Here is a 21,139-nt window from a genome sequence, read left to right as displayed (position 1 = left end):
TTTGATCTCGAGCTTTCAAACAAGCACACACACACATGCTTGCCGGTGCCTCCCAGGTGCAAGTTTCTCCCGAGGGAAGGGCTTTTGTGTGCTGCCATCTCCATAAGCTCACAAAACACCCTTATAATCCTTCCAATCTCTCTTTCTTTTTTCTCCTTCCAGAGCTTTCTCTTCCACACACAGTTCTCTCTGGAAACTGGTAGCACAGTAAGAACTTGCTAAAGACATTAAATACATGTTTCTATTTAGACCTCACCGTCCACCACCATGTTAGAATCAGCTTTTCTTCTTTTGTATTGACATCATTTTTGTTCTCTGTTAGTCAACCACAAACATATCTTCATGTATCTTGTGGCAATGGCATTTTAAGAAGCGATGGAGATAACTGATAAAAAAATTTTTTTTAAAAGAGGTAAAGAGAGGGGGAAATAGCGACAGCTTGAGGTGCACTGATTTATGACTGTGGGCTGGGCTGGGGCAGCCATTTCTTCACAGAGAGCAAACCAGAGAGGAGTTTACAGACACAGACTGAATCACACCTGGCGTGTTCAGACGTAGAGAGGAGGATGAACGGCCTCATTAAAAGCATTTCATCTTAAACATTTCCCATGTCTACAAACTTTAAATGTGCCAATTAATGACATTTAGAAAACAATAACACATCCAATCAGTGTATGTATATGCATAGCCAATCAGGAAAAAGCTATTTTTAAGGGTTAATGTTCCTTACCGCATGTTCGAGATTATAAGTCTGAGCCAGTGAATTAAAGGAGAAAGCACTATAGCGTCATTTCAATTACATACCAGAGAGAGAAAAGTAAGTGCTTATTGTCTTCTGGCAAGCATGTTTGTGCACTTGAACTGAAAACCCCCAACAACAACGACTGGGAAAAACACTTAACTCCACCATTGAAGCATAATGCTTTAATAAAGCAAGTGAGGTCAGAGCACTAAGTGCACAGTTTAAAAAGGAAGACCGGCCACACTGAGACTATGTGTTGGGCATCTCCACAAGACTGTATGAAATATAAATCCTCAAAAGGTCCATAGACACGCTTGAGTTATCTTTTAAATTGATTGTTCAATTTTTACCTTTAATGTACCTAAAAGATAATACCCCACAAAATAAAACTGGAACTAAACTGCTAATAAAATGCAATCCTTAAAGAATATTAAAGAAAAACTCATTTTAAAAAGTGCAACTGAAGAACCCTTGGGTCAGTGGACAGCGTGACCATTCATAATGTCTAGGCTCATGTCCCACTGTTGCTGCAAGTCGGACAAATCCATGCTGGTCCCACTTGGTTGGCTTGGATGAAGGAACGGCTTACCACTTTTGAAAACAGTGCTAGAGGACAGTTCTCTGCATAACTGCTATCATCTCTCCAGCTGACAGCAGCCAGTACACACTGACTGACTGCCAAGCTCTTTATTGGTGCCTCCCTTAGGTGGCCCAAACAAGAACGTTTAGATTCATTTTGATAAGATGACCACATAAAATAGCACCAGCACTGAATAGCAAGGATTCTCCTCGAGAACTAAAATGACAAAACCTTAACATCTTTCCCTGCAGATTCGCACGAGCAGTTGTGTGTGTGGCCAAGTCTTGGTGTTTGTAATGAGTGTGTTGTGGGTGGGGAATGGGAGCGTACTCAGACAAACCGCCCTATGATCCACACATCAGGTGTCTAACTGTCCTCTCCTGACTAGAACTTCAAGAAAGCCACATAAAAAGCATGAATAAACTTGTCTGCCTCAAAACATTGGCAGTCCTTCTTTTCCTCCTACATCCTTCCCCACCTCCTCCTCCTCCTCCTCCTCCTCCCAGTCTGCTGGGTCTGAAGACGCTTCTCTGGGTCCTGTCTGTCTGCAGCTTCAGATACCGACATTGACAAAGCAACTCTATCACCACTTTTCATACACCTACTTTAGGGTAATAGTTTGTGTGGCATTTTTAAACAGCACTACTTCATTGTCAAATTAATCATCATGCCGCAACATGAATACACTAAGCAAATATTCAATGTGATTAGGCTTCTGTCTCACGCCAAACACATTTCTTCCTTTCACAAACAGGGTTTTCTAACTAACTGCAAAAGGCAACATTCCTGCCCTTACTACAGGAACTGATAATGGGATTTTCTAAACATATAAAAGCTTCTGTACAACTTACCTGCTACCATTAGTCTTAGAGCCGTGTGCTATCAGATCCATGGTTTTTATTTGTGCCTAAATAAATAACGACCTATAGCACGATGCACCTTCACAAGAAAAAGGGCCCTTTGGAAACTAATTCAGGTGTTGTTTTGGACACCTCTCAGGATGGACTGAAATAGATACAAGATACAGCAGACTTAGATGTTGTTGCTCAGGTGTGGCTGAGTTATCGACTTCTCTCCACTCATGTTCAATCTGGTGGAACAACCTTTGACCTCACAAACTGATGATGCTGACAGCTGGCTGAGGGATGGCCTCGGTCAGACGCCTCTACTGACCTGCCGGCTGCGGTTCATTGGTCACCAAAGGAATACTGCACAGCACGACTACACACATGTGTGAGGAGATGCATACCCAAACATTACCCGATGATAATGAACATGCAAGTATGTGTGTAGATGTGCACATGTTTTCACACGATCACACATACACAGAGAATATAAAAAAAAGACAAATAACTTGCTTGCATTCACTACTGAATGTCTAGACAATCCAGAGTGAAACCAATGTATTTGTTTATCAACGCTTACTAGGTGTTGATTAAATGGGGCAGGTATTTCTTCAGGCGCCCTATTAAAATATGTGCCGTTAGCTTTCAGTATTTAAATAGTGGGATGATAGTTGTTTACACTTTCATCCTGGCAAGAAAAAGTGGCAGAGCTGGCTCAACTGTTTACGATTCTGCTGCAATACTTTTATTTCAGAGCCAACCTTGAATTAAATTTAATGGCATTTTGATTATTGTTAAAAGGAATGTGAACACGGTGACATTAACAGACAGACGTGTCTAAACTGAAAACTGCTTTCATCGGAATAATAACATTGCAGACACTGAAAGGTGATGTCATTTCACAATCAATACTGACAACTTATTTTTCAATATCAATTCTATTCACTATTGATTATATTAATACATTATCTCCAGGCAAGTCTGAGATATATTGCGTTTACAAGAAGAAGTTACATTAAAATGAGCATTGACTTTGAAACCCAGAATTAAACCAGCTTTGAAGTACGTTTTGGTTGCAACGAGCCATTGGACATGATTAATCAGGATATAGCAAAAAAGAGACAAGCATAAACATGTCACTTCTACTAACTAATTGTATTTCGGAATCACAAATGGGTTTGAGAATCTGCTGGCCAATTTCAGTTTGCCAATGAATTTAGACTCCTTTTTCTAGACTTGCTTAAGCTGTGCATTCACAAGAATGGGATACTTACTGGCATAAACAATGTAGATATACAAACACTGTATTCAGTGCAAACACAGCATGGACAAATGAAAGCCATCTTCTTGACTTGTTTTAACCTGAACAAGGCCTCTCTCCTTCCTGTTCCAACACACACTAACACACTCACACAAACACACACACACAAACACACAAGCATATTTCTGTCCCCACTTGGAAAGCCTCTCAGCTTCTTTTCGCTTCATTCAGTACAAATAACTTCACGGTGGGATGAAAGCATAATGTTTCCAGAAAACCTCTTCCCCCCACTTTGCTTCACTCTGTTGGCCCCATGTTCTCCTTCACTTTTTCCTCCAACCCCCTTTTCTTGTGCTCTCTGTCCAAAAAGACATTCTTATTTCATTAGTACGGGGGGGTCTGGAAGGCCAAGAGGGTAAACAAAACCTCTGTAATCAACAGCAGGACATACACAACCACAATGAGCCAATCAGAGCACAGTGTCCTTTTAGTTGGAACTATGCATAACCAATACATATCCACACCTGGAACTCAAACTCAACACTGTGTGGCATTCAGAATGTAGCCTAGCACTGGGAGTCAAGGTTATCCATAAGACACACCAATCAAAGCATGCATGCCTGCAAAGACACTGATACACACACATACTCACAGATCCCCAGCTATATGTCTATCGCTGCTGTCCTCTATGTTTGCTCATATTAAGGAGGGCTCACTCAGGGACAGGATATGGGGATTAGGTCTGGCCTTATTGCGCTGTAGCTACACACCGCTAAATGGCTCCCATCTGTTCTCCCATTGAGAATGGCTAATACACGTTAGCCGCGCTCGTATTGTGCACTGCCAGAATAACAGCAGTGGATAGATGAGCAGGACTGATATCGCTAGCCACAACACCATTTTGTGCTAAAGGCTAATGTGCCTGGCTTATTCTATTAGATCGGGATAAGAAGTACTAATACGCAGACACGTGCATACACACACCATCACGATATCTGATTGAAGATACCGAAGCAGTAGGCGAGTCACGGGTCCAGCTCTAGGTTTACCTTGAAGGAGAATAATGTTAGAGCAGGGCAAGCTTAAATCTGGGGAGAGGTGGAAAGAACCGGAGTGATGGAAAAAGATGGAGGGATGGAAAGAGAGGGAGAAAGGGGGCAGTGTGGTCTGTTTCATTACGGTGAATCCTGACACTGCTGCATTCTCAGCACACATGGACTGGATTATAGGCAATGTGGGCTGCTCCGGCACAGTATAGCTCAGCAACGCTCTCTTGCACACACATACACACACAGACATTCAAATGCACACACAAACATCATAGCTAAACACACCAAAGCTTTACACTGCACATAAACCATTTGCTCACACACAAGCTATAGGACTCTTAATCCCAAAAGCAGCAGTAGGGCAAAGTGCACCACTACTAAGTCATTGAGGTTAGAGACAGAGTCTGCTTGTGATGGTCCACCTGTGGATTACTGGGGGAAAAGAATGAGATGCGCTGGAAAGTATGAGTATACCATGCTGCCTGGTTTTCTCTCATTCCCACACAAATACATAAGCATCTCTCTTTCTCTATCTCTCAGATGTACATTTATAAATCTCTCTTTTTTCCCCTCCTGTCTATCTTTGTCTCACTCACACATGCATTTGCTCCAAGAAAACAATCACCCCCCTCTGAACAGACCTCTTTCCACACGCATACGTTCAAAGGCATCCTGAGTCTATGGGGGGCTTCGATATAAAAAACCCAAAACAGGAATTATCCTTTATGACTCTGCATTCTTCATTTTATGCTTTTTCAGCTTGCAGCCTTAACAGAAAAAGCTTCATGACTGCTCTGTGTTGTATTGTAATTAACTACCCCACACACTGGCACAAAACAGGGTGGGGTAGCACGGTTAAACTTTACTACGCCTGAAAAAGTGAGGCGGGGAGGACAGACTTGTCCATCTCTGTTTTTTCTCACTGTGTCGTTTTTATCACCTACGGGCCCTGGTACGCGGGGCAGCTGGGTTTGTATTGGTCGAATACCACAGAGTTACCTATATAGCCACAGAGTGCACACACAGCATGAGGCACAACCAGCATATGGACATTAGTACTGTAGCACTTATAGAAAGGCAGCCATAAACCTCTGAATCAACTGAGGCCCTTTATTCGACTGAAATTCATAAGCAATGGGAAAAGGAGCCGGGTTCTATTACACTTTCTTCTGTCAGAGTTGGGTAATACTGTGGTTATTGTGGTGCCATCAGTGTTCCCGGCTAATGGTTACTTGAGCTCACTAAAGAACCCTTTTGTGTAGAAGACCATTAAAATATCTGCAGCTGATATACAGCATTACACCCTGGCAAGAAGTGCATTTACTCTAAAATTAGCAGATTTTCTTTACAAAAGCTGTGCAACAGAAAACTCACTGTGGATAATTGGATGCAGGGTTTCCATGGTGATGGTGATCATGCCCATATTCCCTCTTCATCGTCCTGTGAGAAAAACATGTGAAAAGAAGTCATCATCATTACCATTTACTGTACAAACTCTGGCCTAGTGGTTATGTCTTTATAAGTAGAGTCTCCTTGCCTAAAGCTATGGCCCTCCAAACCCCCTGTGGCTTTTAATCAAAACAGTCCTGTTCATGTTCCTAATTCAAAAAAAGTTGTGTGTGATATCATAAAATGCTTTCCTCAGTGTGATTGTCAGGAACCAATAACTAAACACACAAGGGGTTTCCTTGGGGCTGAAACTGTGCAGACAAGAGCCCTGCTAACAAGAAGGCTAATTCACTCAGACACTAACATTACAATGGTTAGCACGAGCTGGCAGCTCACTATAACCAAGCCCTTGCCTGAATAATGCTAAACTAAGCTACAGTAAAGGACAGTCCATGCTACACAAGAGTAAAAAACACAAGGGCCTTGGCTGCAGTCCACAGCGGCTTTGGTTGGACTGAGTGGTTGTGACAAGCTCGGTAAACTCAGGAGGCTACACCTAAGCAGCTAAGCTATAGATATAATGGCCTTTCAATGGAACATGCTAGATGGTAAATGCTAAGATGCAGTGAATGGCTGTGACAGGCCCTGTAAACAGAGCCAGGCATATGACCACTCATTCTGCCAGGTTACACGCACACACACACACACACACACACACACACACACACACACACACACACACACACACACACACACACACACACACACACACACACACACACACACACACACACACACACACACACACACACACACACACACACACACACACACACACACACACACACAGGCACAATACTATATGCTTCTTCTCATAAACCTGTAGCAGGCAGCATGTTAAGGCTTTGAGAGAAAAAACAACCAAAGAGAAAAGGTTGTATAATTCTTTCTCTGATAAACACTTGCTGTTTTCTATTTCCTTCTGAGGCTGCTGCCAAATATCTGGCAGCGGTACTGGCATGGCTAAATGGGAACAACATGAACACAACATGCCCGTCAAACTGCACACAATCCATGCTGAGACACAGACCTGGGGTTCATTTTAAGAAGCTAAATCCACTTCCTGTGCTTGTCTCTTTTGATTAGGTTTCACCTGTCCTCACATGAAGTCCATCAAAAACAAATGAAGGACAGGGAGTATAGTAAGAGGATTGAGATGGACCAACTAACCATAGCAATGAGCTTGGAATGATATGCAGTTTGGCTGCTTTAAAGACCTTGAAATGTGTTCTTGCGTTTGTGTGTCCACTTTTCCAGTGCATACATTTGTGCTTACGTGTCTTAAATGTGCCATTTGGGTGTGGATGCGGTGTGGATGCGTCTGTTTGAGCAAATGCATATGCAAATGCGAAAAAAGGCAACTGTGGTCACTGATATGTTTTTCATGGCACTAGCTGTATCTTGGAAAGGCATTGCGGTCTCTAGGTTGAGCGTGCAGACCCTCTTTATCATCATTATCATCATCAATCATCTTTCCAGTGGTGTTCGTAGACCAGGCAATGCACTGAATCACTGGCCTTACGACACTTGCATATTGCATTCAAAATGGGATAGATGGAGGGAGAAAGGACTGAAGAACGAATAATGAAAGGGACAGCAGAGGTATAGAAGGAAGAATGTGGGTAGAGGAGAAAACAAATGGGAAAAAATAAAAGAGTGGTTAAAGTATAGTGAAGAAGAGGTAAGTGACAGAAATAAGGAAAGCATAAGAACAAAGTGTTCAAGAAAAAACAAATGGAGTAATTCACCACATTTGAAAGAGGGAGATTAAAGGAGTCCTGTGTTTGGAGGGAAAACAGTCTCACAACAGGGACTTCAGTGACATCCAGACTGTGTGACCTGACAACCCCCATCAGCAGTACACACACACACACACACACACACACACACACACACACACACACACACACACACACACACACACACACACACACACACACACACACACACACACACACACACACACACACACACACACACACACACACACACACACACCCTGACCTCGGCCGAACTTCCCCATTAAGGTCAAAGATCAGATATGAGGAAAAGCCACGAGGTGATTGGCTGACCTCTGTCAACACTGTCCGTTGTTTTTGAAGTGTGTGTGCTTGGCACAAAAAGGAGAGCGAGCGAGAAAAAACGTACCTAAATCATATTCAGTTAAGCCTGAGCTTCTGTACAAAAGTGCAATGTGTCAGCAGACTACATCTATGTGATTTGCAAATGGACATATTTGTTGGCCTCGTTTTAAATTGAACATATGTGTAATGTACTTCTATTGTTTCCCCTTTTAAAACCAATTTGACTTTATTTTCACCCTGAATGTATGAGCCATCAAATTTCCCTTTTATAGACGCAAACATTCTACTTTATTAGATAGTATAATTCAACCAATAGGCCTGGATTTATGAGTTATTTTTGTTATTCCCTACATTCTTAACAAGACTTCCCAGAAACGAACACTCTTCACTTGCAGAGAGCTACTTTTTCCTATTTCAGTCTATTAACACTGCCACAGTAAAACAGTGTTGGGTAGCCATATTGAAGGAAAGACATCAATAAGAAATGTGAACAAAACAGTGACCCCCCCTGCAGCTCACTGTTTAGTATGAAGCCTGCCATGGTTGCCAACTATTCTGCAATACCTTAGTACAATGCAGGGACCTTAAAGCTTGCCAATCAATTTGTCAAGTCAGTTCAAAAGCACATCACAGCATAACCCAATGACAGCACAATTTGAATTTAAAAGTGTTCCTGGTTAGATGATGCAAAATGTTCAAATAAATATACAGTACTGCGTGAGATTGTGATTGAAAAATGTGCATATATCAACCACAGACCTTAGCATTTAAGAATACAAAATAGAGTCTATTCTATAGGGGTTAAAGGCTAAAATATATTTAAAACCAGCTATCCTATTCTAGTTTAAATATTGTCGAGAAATGTGTGGGTTGATGCAAGTACATCATTGTGTGCTTGTATGCATGTGCGTGTATAAGGATGTATAGGACAGGGGATCCCCAGTGCATGTTTGACTTTCATTGAGCAGCAGTGTCAGCAACTTAAAGTCTAGAAACGTGTTATGGTGCATATTAGATAGAACAGATGTTCACATTTATACTCAGGTGGAAATCCCCAGGTATTCATCTTCAATCCCCAAACATACATACACAAACACACTTCGTTTTGATAATTTCGGAAAATCCCCAATCACAACGTCATGACAACAATAGAGCTGTGATGAGTTTATTTTCCATTCACATAACTAGAAGATGTAATCAGCTAATGGAGTTAAATCATATCTGTCTTTCTTTGAAGAGTACTTTCCCCTGGTAGGGATGTCATCTGAGTACATAGTATCAACAAAGAATCAGGTGTGCACCGCCATGTGCATTTACACAAACAGACACAGGCATGCACACGTCTACAGTATGCACACTTGGATGTACGCACACTCACACCAACACTATGCTAATAACAACAGCAGTTTGTGCTTCTTCCTTAGCGCTCCTCAAATTGACACATTAAGTTTGTCCTCAGGGTAGTCTGGATATGATACACAGAGAGAGGGAGCTCATATACTGTAAGAGATTAATGATACATAAACTAATCTCACACACAAATCCCATCGATCAAAAACATTCATTTGGCAGATTTTCCCTTCAGGCCCCTTATCTTAATGATATGAATAACTCTAACTTGGCAGGAAGTATTGGGGTTGAAGGAGAAGAGACACAGGAGAAGTGAGAGGGGACATTTTAGGCTGCTCAGTCCAACCACAACTGACTCGTGATGGAGATGACAAATATAAAATTGCTCCAACTTTAAAAGCATGAAGATGAAAGCCTACCACATGTAAGCTTGTGTAAACAGGTCCAAACTGTCTGGTGTGTGAGTGTGTGTCTGTGAGTTTGTGCACATTCATATTGACCTGGTCCATAGGGGGTCGGTGATTGGCATGGGGGGGCCCTCTTGGCAGGCTTCGGTGATGCACGTTGGCTGGATGCATATGGTGAGAATGGTGAGGATGATGCTGGGGGTGGATGTGATCTTCCTCATAGTTATCCGCTATCAGCTTCATTCTGCTCTGAGTCTGCCAAACAAAAGGAGATAGAAAAGAAAATGTATAACCCACAATTATAAAACATTCATTTCTCCAACACTGCTTATTTGTTTCGTAAAATGTTCTTTGGGTCTTAGAATGATTAGGCTGAGGGATTCTTGGATGGCGGCAAAGCATGTTGAAAGCCATCAAAGATGATAAAAACAGTGCCGCTAACAACACTTGACAGGTCATAAATTGAGTGAGTCGGAGTGCCTGATGAAGTCTGTCAAATGTCATCCATATTGCAGATTATAGTTTAATTGGATTAGACGAATCCTAGTAAGAACAGTTACTGAGTGTTTCATGTAGCCCACAGGCTTTCTGGCTTGGGTGAAGCAACCTCCTTTTAGATGTCATTGATTAAAATTACACACAAATATGTATCTTTTTCAGAACGCCTGTAAATGGGTAAGCAAGACTATGTGTCCTTTGTTTTGTATTGTGCAACTGTGTGTATTTGTGTGAGCGTTTGTGGAAGAAGCTGTCATACTGCCAACATCACTGCTTTGGAAGGAGATAACAGCCGAGGCTGACTAACGTTAACAATCAGCCTAAGTCCATTGAGGCCAGCTGTCTAAAAGATAGACCGTGACTGAGTGGGTGCAGATACATTGACAGGCTCAGCTTTATTCCCAGATACTTCCCCTGAGGGCGTACACGACTGCAGAGCGGGAGGTTGGATTGTGTATGGAATGAAGATGATTCCAAGGAAAGACATGCACACATGTCGAAATCCAAAATGTTGCTGCTTTCCTTTTTTCAAATGAGAGACAGCCATGGCAGGAAGAGAAGAAAAGCCTGAGTCAGCTGAAGGATAGGAGGGAGATGGCATTACAGTAGTCAGCGGCCTTGGGACATCACTGCTGAGATAAGGAGCAGAGGCCTAAATGATTGAGGAAACGAGCCAGTCAGGATCACAGGAGAGGATGTGGCTGGCATTAAAGAGGTTAGCAATTAGCTTAACTTGGAGAAGAGCTGCTCAGATAAGGCGAGAACAGTGACACGGTGGTGAGAGGGAAAGAGAGAGACAGAGATAAATATGAAGAGTGAGGGATGGAGGAGGGCCCAGACAAACACCAGACCAGTGGTTAGAGCAGTTAAAGGCTGGGTTGAGGTGTACGGCCCTCCGTGACCTCAGGTGTTGACACTAGCAGGTGTGACTGGGTGGGGCTTGACTCAATGCAACAGTTACAGGGCTGAGATCTGTCATTACAGCTAGGACAATTACTATCATATACCATGCAGCTGATGTAACTACTGCTACACAGTACATGTTCTAGGGGCTCCCAATGTTTACAATTATGTTGAATTTTAATCGATAATGATGTTCAAAACGTTGCTATATGTAGTCAACGGTAAGAAGGGCAAATGTGTGCTTAGTCCTCAATGCTAATCTAATTAAAAAAAACTACAACTTGTTCCGGCCATCTAATTACAAAAAGAATGTGTAGGAAGGGAAGCCAAATGTCTCTCTACATGTGTGTGTTGTGTGTGTGTGTGTGTGTGTGTGTGCACATTTACATTTAATGACCTGAGACAAAAACATTAATGAATGAAGTGATGAATTGCTTCTGGAAGAAACTGACTGTGTGGTCACGATAGCCCACATGTGGCCATCTAGTTTATTCAAACAGACACACACACACACACACACACACACACACACACACACACACACACACACACACACACACACACACACACACACACACACACACACACACACACAGATCTCATACTTTTTTTACAGACATATTCCGTTGTGCATGTGCGGAGGTGTGCACATATAAAATGACTGTGTGGTGGAATGTGTGTGTTTTAATTAGTGTTAATTATGGCCTTTGCAGAGTAAACAGCTCAGTAATGACCTCCAGGCCCGCTTGTACTGTAGATCCTGGAATAGTCACAGGTGGCACTGCTGGGAGAGGAGAGGAGAGTTTTTCATTGACATCCCCAACCATAACAGATTTGAACTGTACTATGTGTGTGCGTGAGGTTCCTCTGCATGTGTATCAAAGTGTAGCTGCTGGTGTAAACATGGCAGTGATGATCCCGCTGCTGTGCTCACAGCTGCATCCCAAACCTCAATCCAAGCTGTCAGTAAATCAAAAGCCTGTCCTGATTAGAGCAGAGCTGCATTAACACATATGGAGGCATGAGGCTGACAAAAAAAGGCCATAAACACACATGCGGCTGGGGAAAGGCTGCACACCATTCACAACACTTATACATACTCCTTTAATCAAATCTGTGTGTGTGTTTCTGCGTTGCCATGCTATCCCAGTAAAACAGAGTAACACAGACAAAGCAGGCGGGTCGTTTTACATTAGTTGTGCAAAATGGCACACCTCTGAAACAAAAAAATCCATATTTTCAGCAGAGAGAGAAGATAAATGCCCAAGTCTCCTTTTTGGGAGAACGAGAGAAAAAATTGAGAAAAAGTCCCAGAAAATGGCACACCTCTGAGGATGCCAAATCCATCTTTCAGCTTCAAAGCACGTTTAGCCCTCCATCATTATGATGGGAACACTCAGAGAATTCCCACATGGGGACAGATTAGTTCTGACTCTCTCCTCAGGAAGTCTAAACACTACACTCTTCATGTGTGTGTCTGTGCATTTGTATATGTGTGTTTGTCTGTGCTGAAGAAGGCCTATGCCTCAGAGGGAAGCAAACTGTCCGAGAAAGAAAAGTTTGTCTTAGACCGCCAGCTTTTTGCAAACACACTGACACACACACACACACACACACACACACACACACACACACACACACACACACACACACACACACACACACACACACACACACACACACACACACACACAGAGTGGACTCCTACAATCCTGGACGATATGGAAGAAGACATGTTTTTCTGAAGAATGACTCAAAAATAAAGTGTCAATGAAGCATACATAAAAATAACATGTTTTTCTGTAGTTAAATTGTCCTTGACAACAAATCCACTTGTGTTGGGTCTATTGATGACTTAAAGGTCCCATGTCATGGCCATTTCTACTGATCGTAATTCCATTGTTGAGGTCTACTAAGAATAGATTTATATTGTTCAATGTTCCAAACTCACATTGGTTTCTCATACAGCATCTCTGTATAGTATGTGTATTCACTCTCTGTCCTAAACGGCTTGTTGGAGCTCCTGCCCCCCCCCCACCCTCCCTGTCAGCCCACTGTGCTCTGATTGGTCAGCTCGCCCACTTTGTTCTGATGAGTCCACCACCGTTACAGCGGAACATCAGTGATTATGTGTTACAATGGCGTTAGTTAGCAACCAGGAAATGACACCAGTAATGACAAACAGATGACTGCATGGGGTCTGGGTGCCGTGTTGGCGGGACGTTGCCGGGCTCGCTGCTCCGCCCTTTGAGGCTCGAGGAGCGGACAGTGTGAGCTGGATTACTGGTGCCACACACTCACAGCCTGAGAAAAGATAAGGCTGAGTGAGTGTGTCTGTGTGAGGAGCTCCACAGATTGGTCCATTTGGTCACTGTGACCAGGAAGAAAAAGAGAAATGTCCAACGAGGTGTTCTGGGGCAGCATAGACAGGTCTTTTCTGTGTTAGAGTTTTACTCCCTACAGGGTGTACTTTGAGGGTTTGTGACTCTGCAGACTGTTTACATGCAGAAAAACCTTCATAACACACAAGGGGACGGGTAATAACCGGAAAAGCATGACATGGGACCTTTAAGTAATTTTTTTTCTCCCATTTTATTGACATTTTTACACCTTTTTGTTTCCTTGTGTCTCATTTTGGTAACTTATTATGGCTGTTTGCGGTTATTACAAGTATCATTATGGCAATGTTTTCACTCTTTTTGGTCACTTTGTCTTTCTTTGAGGTCATTTTTAGTCTCATCCTAGTGATATGTGTCTCTTTTAGAATAGAAATGATTCTGTTTTACTTGTATATAGTTAACCTCTCTTGCATTAGTCTTGCAACATTCTCTTGCATTAATTTATGTTCTACTCTGAACATAAATTGTGAATTTTAAATAATTTAACTACCGAATATTTTAACACAAAACTATAAAGATAATTGTTATTTATCAAGATCTAGCCATTTATGAAATAGCTTTCTTAATAGCTATGTTTTAGTAACGTTCAAGATCATTAAACAGGACTTCAATTGTTAGTATAACCTTAAGAAATGAATTGCACATAATAATTCCCACGGAGCTGTGACCACTTATACATTTATGTGACGCTTTTCCACTCATTCTTCCAGTTCTCCGTTTTCCTCTCTTGAAATCGACCAGCTGTGAAGGTGGGGGCGGGGCTTTTATACGCGAGTAGTGAAAACACTTCCGGTAGTCTGCTCTCATGTATCCTCCATTTCGTCTCCTCCCTCACCCCTCCTCGACTCCTCCGTGTGCATTTCAAGTATTGGGACGTCCTTCAACATGGCGTGTCTTGATCGATTTGAGTCGAGGAGGGGTATTGAGATGAGCCTCATGTCATTATAGAATGTTGGCAGTGTTCCGATGACATCAGATGTTCCAAGTGCTTTTATCTGCTCGTGACATCATCATGACATCACAGGTCATTCCAAAATAGTTAGCAAATAGGACCCAGGCTCTGAGTCAGCACAAACAACTTTTCTTCAGAGTGACCTGACACATCTTGAGCAGAGACACACCAGTGACAGACTTCATCCACACACAAAGCAAGGAAATATTCTACCTGCTAAAGATGGAGCGAGGGAGAACCCATAGGATGGCCCTGGGCCCCCACACCGTGCAGAACTCACACAGAGAGCAGAACAATATGCTCAAGCACGAGCCTGCTAACAGTTTTGATGCTAACTCAAGGCTCAGCAGAGCACTGGAGGAGGCTAAACGAGAGCTGGCTCGTCAGAAGTGCGTCAACCAAGAGATCCTCAACAGCAAGAAGGAGGCACAGGAAGAACTGGACCAGACTACATTGCAGTTAGGTCAGGAGAAATCCCTCAAGCTGATGCACACCAAGAGAAGTAGGTCTATGCATAAAGAGCTGGACAGGCTGAAGAGGAGCTGTAACCAAGACGACGTCAGCAGCTCCAGGATTGCAGCTATCCAGAGCAATTGTCTCAGGGAGAAGAAGAAGACGGTTCTTCGGGAGGATTTTGAGGAGCTCAAAGTGGCGCATATTGTCACTCAAGCTAAGCTCTCAAAAGAGCTGCAGTTTGAGAAAGACAAGAGCGCAGCTCTTCAGCGAGAAGTTGAACAGCTGAGACATTCCTCACCAAGCTCCCAGATGAAGAGGCAGAGCCCGAAGATACAGTGCACTAGGGCTGTGCAATTAATCGTATTTTAATCGCAATTACGATTTTGGCCTGCCACAATTACGAAAACAACATAATCGAAAAAAACAATTATTTAGCTTTGCTAGGTTGTGACACTGCAACATATTTGATCTCATTAATTGTAGTCTAATTTATTTGTATTTATCATATTTATATATGTTTAGTAGCTTGTGGAAGTGCGCTCCAAAATATTTGTTGATCTTGTTTATTGGTATTTATTATTTTGCTATTATTTATTTAAATGTTCATTTATTTTTGTATTGGTTTTTCAGTTGAATTATACCTTCAGGGTAATCAACAGTTAAAGGTGGGGTAGGTAAGTTTGAGAAACCGGCTCGAGATACACTTTTTGTTATATTCCATGGAATGCTCTAAACATCCCGATAGCAATGAATATCTGAAGTGCTTTGACAAAAAATCCATAAAAAAATGTCATCTGTGGAAGCCGTGGTACTGTAAAAAGCACGACCAATCATCTGAGCCGGCCCGGCTAAAATAACTGGATGGCCTACCTGCCTGTCAGCCTTCCATCTGTGCACAAACTCATCTCGTGCCCTCATTGGTCATGTGCACGTTCGTGTGTGTTGGAGGAGGGGCTCTGTAAGGAAGTGGCAGATTTTCTCCGGTTGTGTATTTTCAAATTCTAGCGCACTCGAGCTGGTTTCTCAAACTTACCTACCCTACCTTTAAAAAGATACTGTTCAAATTATTATTTGTATTTGTTTTAAAGTTCAATAAATTGAAGTCAATGAATAATCGTATTTAATAATCGTGATATCAATTATTGACCCAAATAATCGTGATTATGATTTTTACCATAATCGCACAGCCCTAACACACACACACACACACACACACACACACACACACACACACACACACACACACACACACACACACACACACACACACACACACACACACACACACACACACACACACACACACACACACACACACACACACACACACACCACACACACACAAGATCTTCCAAAGGAGGGATATGGGGAGGTCAGACAGGGCACTGCTATCTGAAAATCTATCTGCTGTCTACAGATCAGCTTTCTCCTAAGAGGGTCCGAGTCCCATAATTCTTTGGCATTTCCTGATCAATTTCCTTCCGCCATTGGCTGTTGTGGACCTTAGGAAGGCAACCTATCCTGATATGTGTGTCAATGGGTCAGCAGACAGAGACGGTGTATGTCATGTTGAGCAACAAAACCTCCAGGGAGCTCACTCAGCCAAAATGGAAAGAAACCAAGTAGATATTTCTTATAGGAGCTTCTTACCTTACAACCTCTTCGACAATAATTTATGATACAGTCTCTGAATATTTCGACCCAGGTACTAGGTGGCCAAAACAATGAATGCCTGGCACATCGTTCCACTAAGAGATAGGGATGCACTGATCCGACTTTTTACTTCCTGATACGATACCTGGATTTTGGGTATCGGCCATTACCAAGTACCAATCTGAAAGCAATATTTAATAAATTAACTGCAACAAAAGGCTTGACTCAAGCCATTCCTAACATTCTAAAAAACAATGTAACAAATATATACATAGATACAAATATATTGGTGCAACCCTTCTAAGCAATAACAATTACATGGATTCATGCATGTGTGCCAGAAAACTTTCCAAGAAACCAGGTTAGCATGTATGGGAAAGAGGAGAGAAAGCAGCTTTATGCTGCCCATCCCTCTCGTCTCACATCCCTTTCTTTTCTTCTTCTCTTCTCCCCTTTTCTGCCCCAGGCCTGGAGGCTTCATCGTTGCAATTAGAGCTCATCACATCAACAGGTGGACTGTAACTGCTGGTTGCAACGGGAAAACATGACGCATCCAATGGCGATCAACAGATAATAGGCTTTCCTTGAAATTCCACGAATGGAATTGCACCCCCTAGGAACTATTTACTGTTTACGAGACACGAACAAAGATCCGCATACAAATACACACAGCCACTGCATCTGTTGACTTTTAAATGCACCATGTTTCCCAGAAGCCCCCCGTGACTCAGTAGACCGTATATGCGGACTCCCTGCTGTTGGCTCATTATAGTTAGCATTCACTTTAGCTCAGTCACTGATGTGGTCTGACCAGACCTTAATGACCCACATACCTTCATCAGCCTCTGGTCATATTGAGAGCCAGGGCAACATGGGAAATAGGTGCGTAAGTATGTGTGTGAGTGTGTGCTGGGAATAATGTCTGTTTGACCAGAAGATGTAAGACAGAAAGGTCCGCCGTTGAATCATCAATGATACCAACCCACGCCTGCATCTTGAGTAAATCTAATCACTCTGATTGCAACATGATTGTTAGGAGAGTCACAGCTCCTGCTTCACTGGTTTGGCTTACGATGACTGAACACCAGTAAGTGTGGTTGGAGGCTGGGAAGTCCACTCTGTTAACTACCAGGAATTAATTTACCTCTATCTGTTCCTGGTTTCACAGTTCAAAAGTCTGCCCATGAGGCTGTTTAAGTGTTTAAGTGCAGGTAAGGCTTCATCATCTGCAGCAGGTTTGAATTTGTAGTCCTGCTTTGATTCACATGTCCTAAACAGTGACCGCAGGGCCAGGCTCCATTTGATTTATGTGCAGACCAATCAAGCTCTTAGACAAGGGGAACTGTACATGTAATTCAATGTTTATATGCATATATAAATATATTGGTGGTCTCGAGCGGTGGATTTACCTGCTGTTTGAGCTGGTGCATGAGCCTGTCTTTCTCCCTCTTCAGAGCCATCACTTCCTCCTGAGATTTTTTCCGTTTGGAAGAGGATAACTCAAGCAGGGCGATGTTTGCATCCTTCTCACTGATGGCTGCCAGCAAAGCCTGCTGCCTGAGAGGATGAGAGCGGGACATGGGGAAATAGAGTGAAGAGGAAAAAAGTATGGTTATTGATGATAAACGAAACAGTTAACATGTATTTTACCCCAAAAAAGGACTGTAGAATGGTGTTTAATGGTCAGAAAATATACACCTTAATATGCAGCTATGGGCCTTTGTCCGTAGGCAGATGTCACAGCAAACCCACTCAATCCAGAGATTCTTAAACTCAGACGGAGCTTCCACAGAAAATGAGCAGACATCTTTGAAGTGGTTTGCTAAGTGCTGTATTAGTGTTCCCTCAGAGTGACTCATGGACATGTAATAGTGTAATGGAGTATAAAAGAGTAGGCTGAGGAGGATATGACATCTTTCCTCTGTCCCTGCTGGTTACCACAATGTGTGTGTGTGTGTGTGTGTGTGTGTGTGTGTGTGTGTGTGTGTGTGTGTGTGTGTGTGTGTGTGTGTGTGTGTGTGTGTGTGTGTGTGTGTGTGTGTGTGTGTGTGTGTGTGTGTGTGTGTGTGTGTGTGTGTGTGTGTGTGTCTGTGTCTGTGTCTGTGTCTGTGTGTGCGTGCATGTGTGCGTTGGCAACAAATGACTGTCTACAGGTGGGGAGAAAACATACCACAAGGCTTCATCATACACACACAACCAGACGTCTTGCGCAACCCTACGACAGACGTAAAAGCCTTTGGAGTAGTTTGGTGATGACTATCGTCATCAAGCAGGATGTTTTAAATCCTGTGTTGTGACAAACATTTTACACGGCTTCTCTGGTAAACACACGAGCACAAACACATTTGCAAAAAAAGCCAGATGCACACAACTGCTGTACTATGGCTATTGACTGATTGATTGAAAAATAACAAAATGGCCTGTAAAAAAGATTTCAGCCTAAGTTTATCTGAATGACCATCTGAGAAGTCTCAAGCTGTCTTACTAGTTTGTAGGCACTGAAGCTATTTTAAGTTGGATAAAATGACGTGACTGAACTCCAGACTCTGAAACCACATTTAAAATTAGACAGGCATTAAACCAACACGGTAAGGTAATGTTTGGATTTGTGTGAGGTGATGGGTAAAGTAAGAGGAGGAGGAAAAATACACTTTGAACTCAATTAAAAATTGACCTGGATCGGAGTGTTTTTATTCCATGATTTAAGTCCCTGCAGAAATAACTGAATTGAGAAAATAAACATGCTGAACTCAGAATAAAGTCCTGCCGGCCTGGGACTCCACATTTGGTGTTTTTAGTACAATTATCTGCACGTCGCATCTGGATTCTCCCATTCAGGGCCATTAAAAGGCCTCTGTGTTTGTGTGTGCTTGTATGTTGTGCATGCATTTGCACGTGCATGCATGTGGGTTATGACATGGATCGGAGCAGCTAATCACACCATTAATCACAGAGCAGGGCCAAAGTGACACTTTTCATCCCTCTACACCTCCACTGTTATTCCTTGTAATGCTCAGTGTAATGGGAATACACGTACCCACACATGCACAAAACCCTACACACAGACACACAGACCTACATTCAACCAGAGCAAGTGCTTTTGACTACAGGACTATTCTCTTTGAGCTGGCCATTCATAATGTAAAATGCCTCCAATTATTGTTAAGGAAATCCACTGATATATCAACAAATGAAACAACAGTCCATTCTTACTTTCCCTGACTAATAAACCCAAATCATTATTTTTGATGGCACAGTGGCAATCCATGTTACATTCTTTTATCTTTGGCTGTGTCAAATAAATTAAAGAGGTGATGCACAGAGACATATATGGACAAGGAATGTGGCACACTGTGTCACTGTTCATAAACAATGTGTCAGGTTAACAGCCTTAACTTGTTCGCCAGTGGGCCATCTTTAGTACACACTGCTAGACATGGAAACTCCAACTTTGGATATATTGTCTCAAATGTTTCCCTAATCTATTTTGTTTAACATAACCTGAAAGCTTCTAAGTCAGGATGTGACTCTTAGTGTAGAATAAATAACTGCAGACTTAACTGGAAAACTATTTTAGAATACTTCAACAATGTAAGTAGGGGATATTAAGTGCAGGGTCAAATAGGTTGATGAAAGAGTGCGGTGAAAGGTTAGGGGCTCTCACCCCCACCCCGGTTTTAGAGAGGAGGTTTATCTAATCTGTGAACTCCTCTGAAAAAGCCAAACAAAGATCCATCTTTTTCTGACCACCACTTAGTCACTTCATGAGGGATTGTTGCACTCCCATTCATCAACTGCTGAATTGATGACGGACACAATGTGGCTGTTTGATTACTTACTAAAAAAAGATAATAATGAAGTGTGTAACAAACCGCAGCTAAAAAAAACTAACATGAAAGCCAAGTCTCCTCTGTACATTCTGACAATGTAATCATTGTATTTAGCATTGTAGCAATTGCAGACCTCTACAAGGAAGCTACAATAATTACTGTATGTTGTGTTTTTATGACGGAAAGGTGTTCTGCATCACCCCTGCATTCCCTAGCACAGGTACAAACTTTCCAACTGAAAATGATTGATAGACCCTGAGACAGTTGTGAACCCGACTAAATTAAACCCCCAAACCAAAGTGGTTGCCATGCATCAGTGCAGGCTAAATCACTTCCAGGCTCTAAATTAACACAGTCGATTACAGAGCTGTCTCTCTGTGGGTGCTCTCCTAGTGGTACTGCAGGATTCTGCTGAGTGATGTCTTCCTAAAACAATAAAAGCGGGGCATTATTATGATAAGCAAGCCTGTAAATGTTGTCTCCCACATCCTCAATCAGTGGTTGAGTGTGTATGTGTGTGTGCTGATTAGTATTACTTACAGTCTTTGAGCCTGAATCACACTGGAGTATTTAATCACATCTAATTTGAGTGGCCATTTGACCTTAGTTTTAGTCCACACTGCAATGTACATGAATCTAGCAGACAGGGTTCATCTTTTAGACAAACACAAACAAACACAC

At 42.3% G+C, this 21,139-nt stretch overlaps 1 protein-coding gene across 2 annotated transcripts in view; it reads right to left on the bottom strand.

Moving 5' to 3' along the window:
- The window catches only part of LOC117493981 (ELKS/Rab6-interacting/CAST family member 1-like), a 143,544-nt gene that overhangs the window by 26,524 nt on the left and 95,881 nt on the right, over positions 1 to 21,139 (bottom strand). For both annotated transcript variants that reach the window (XM_034144578.1, XM_034144579.1), the window contains 3 exons: positions 18,038 to 18,185; positions 9,861 to 10,022; positions 5,852 to 5,917 (listed from right to left, as the gene is read on the bottom strand). In XM_034144578.1, coding sequence (XP_034000469.1) covers positions 5,891 to 5,917; positions 9,861 to 10,022; positions 18,038 to 18,185 — 337 coding nt within the window. In that variant the 3' untranslated portion in view covers positions 5,852 to 5,890. The remainder of the gene's footprint in view (positions 1 to 5,851; positions 5,918 to 9,860; positions 10,023 to 18,037; positions 18,186 to 21,139) is intronic.

This window comes from Trematomus bernacchii, unplaced genomic scaffold, assembly GCF_902827165.1.
Source record: "Trematomus bernacchii unplaced genomic scaffold, fTreBer1.1, whole genome shotgun sequence".
NCBI lineage: Eukaryota > Metazoa > Chordata > Actinopteri > Perciformes > Nototheniidae > Trematomus > Trematomus bernacchii.
The sequence above is the reverse complement of the archived record's forward strand: the minus strand, read 5'-3'. Positions and strand labels throughout refer to the sequence as shown.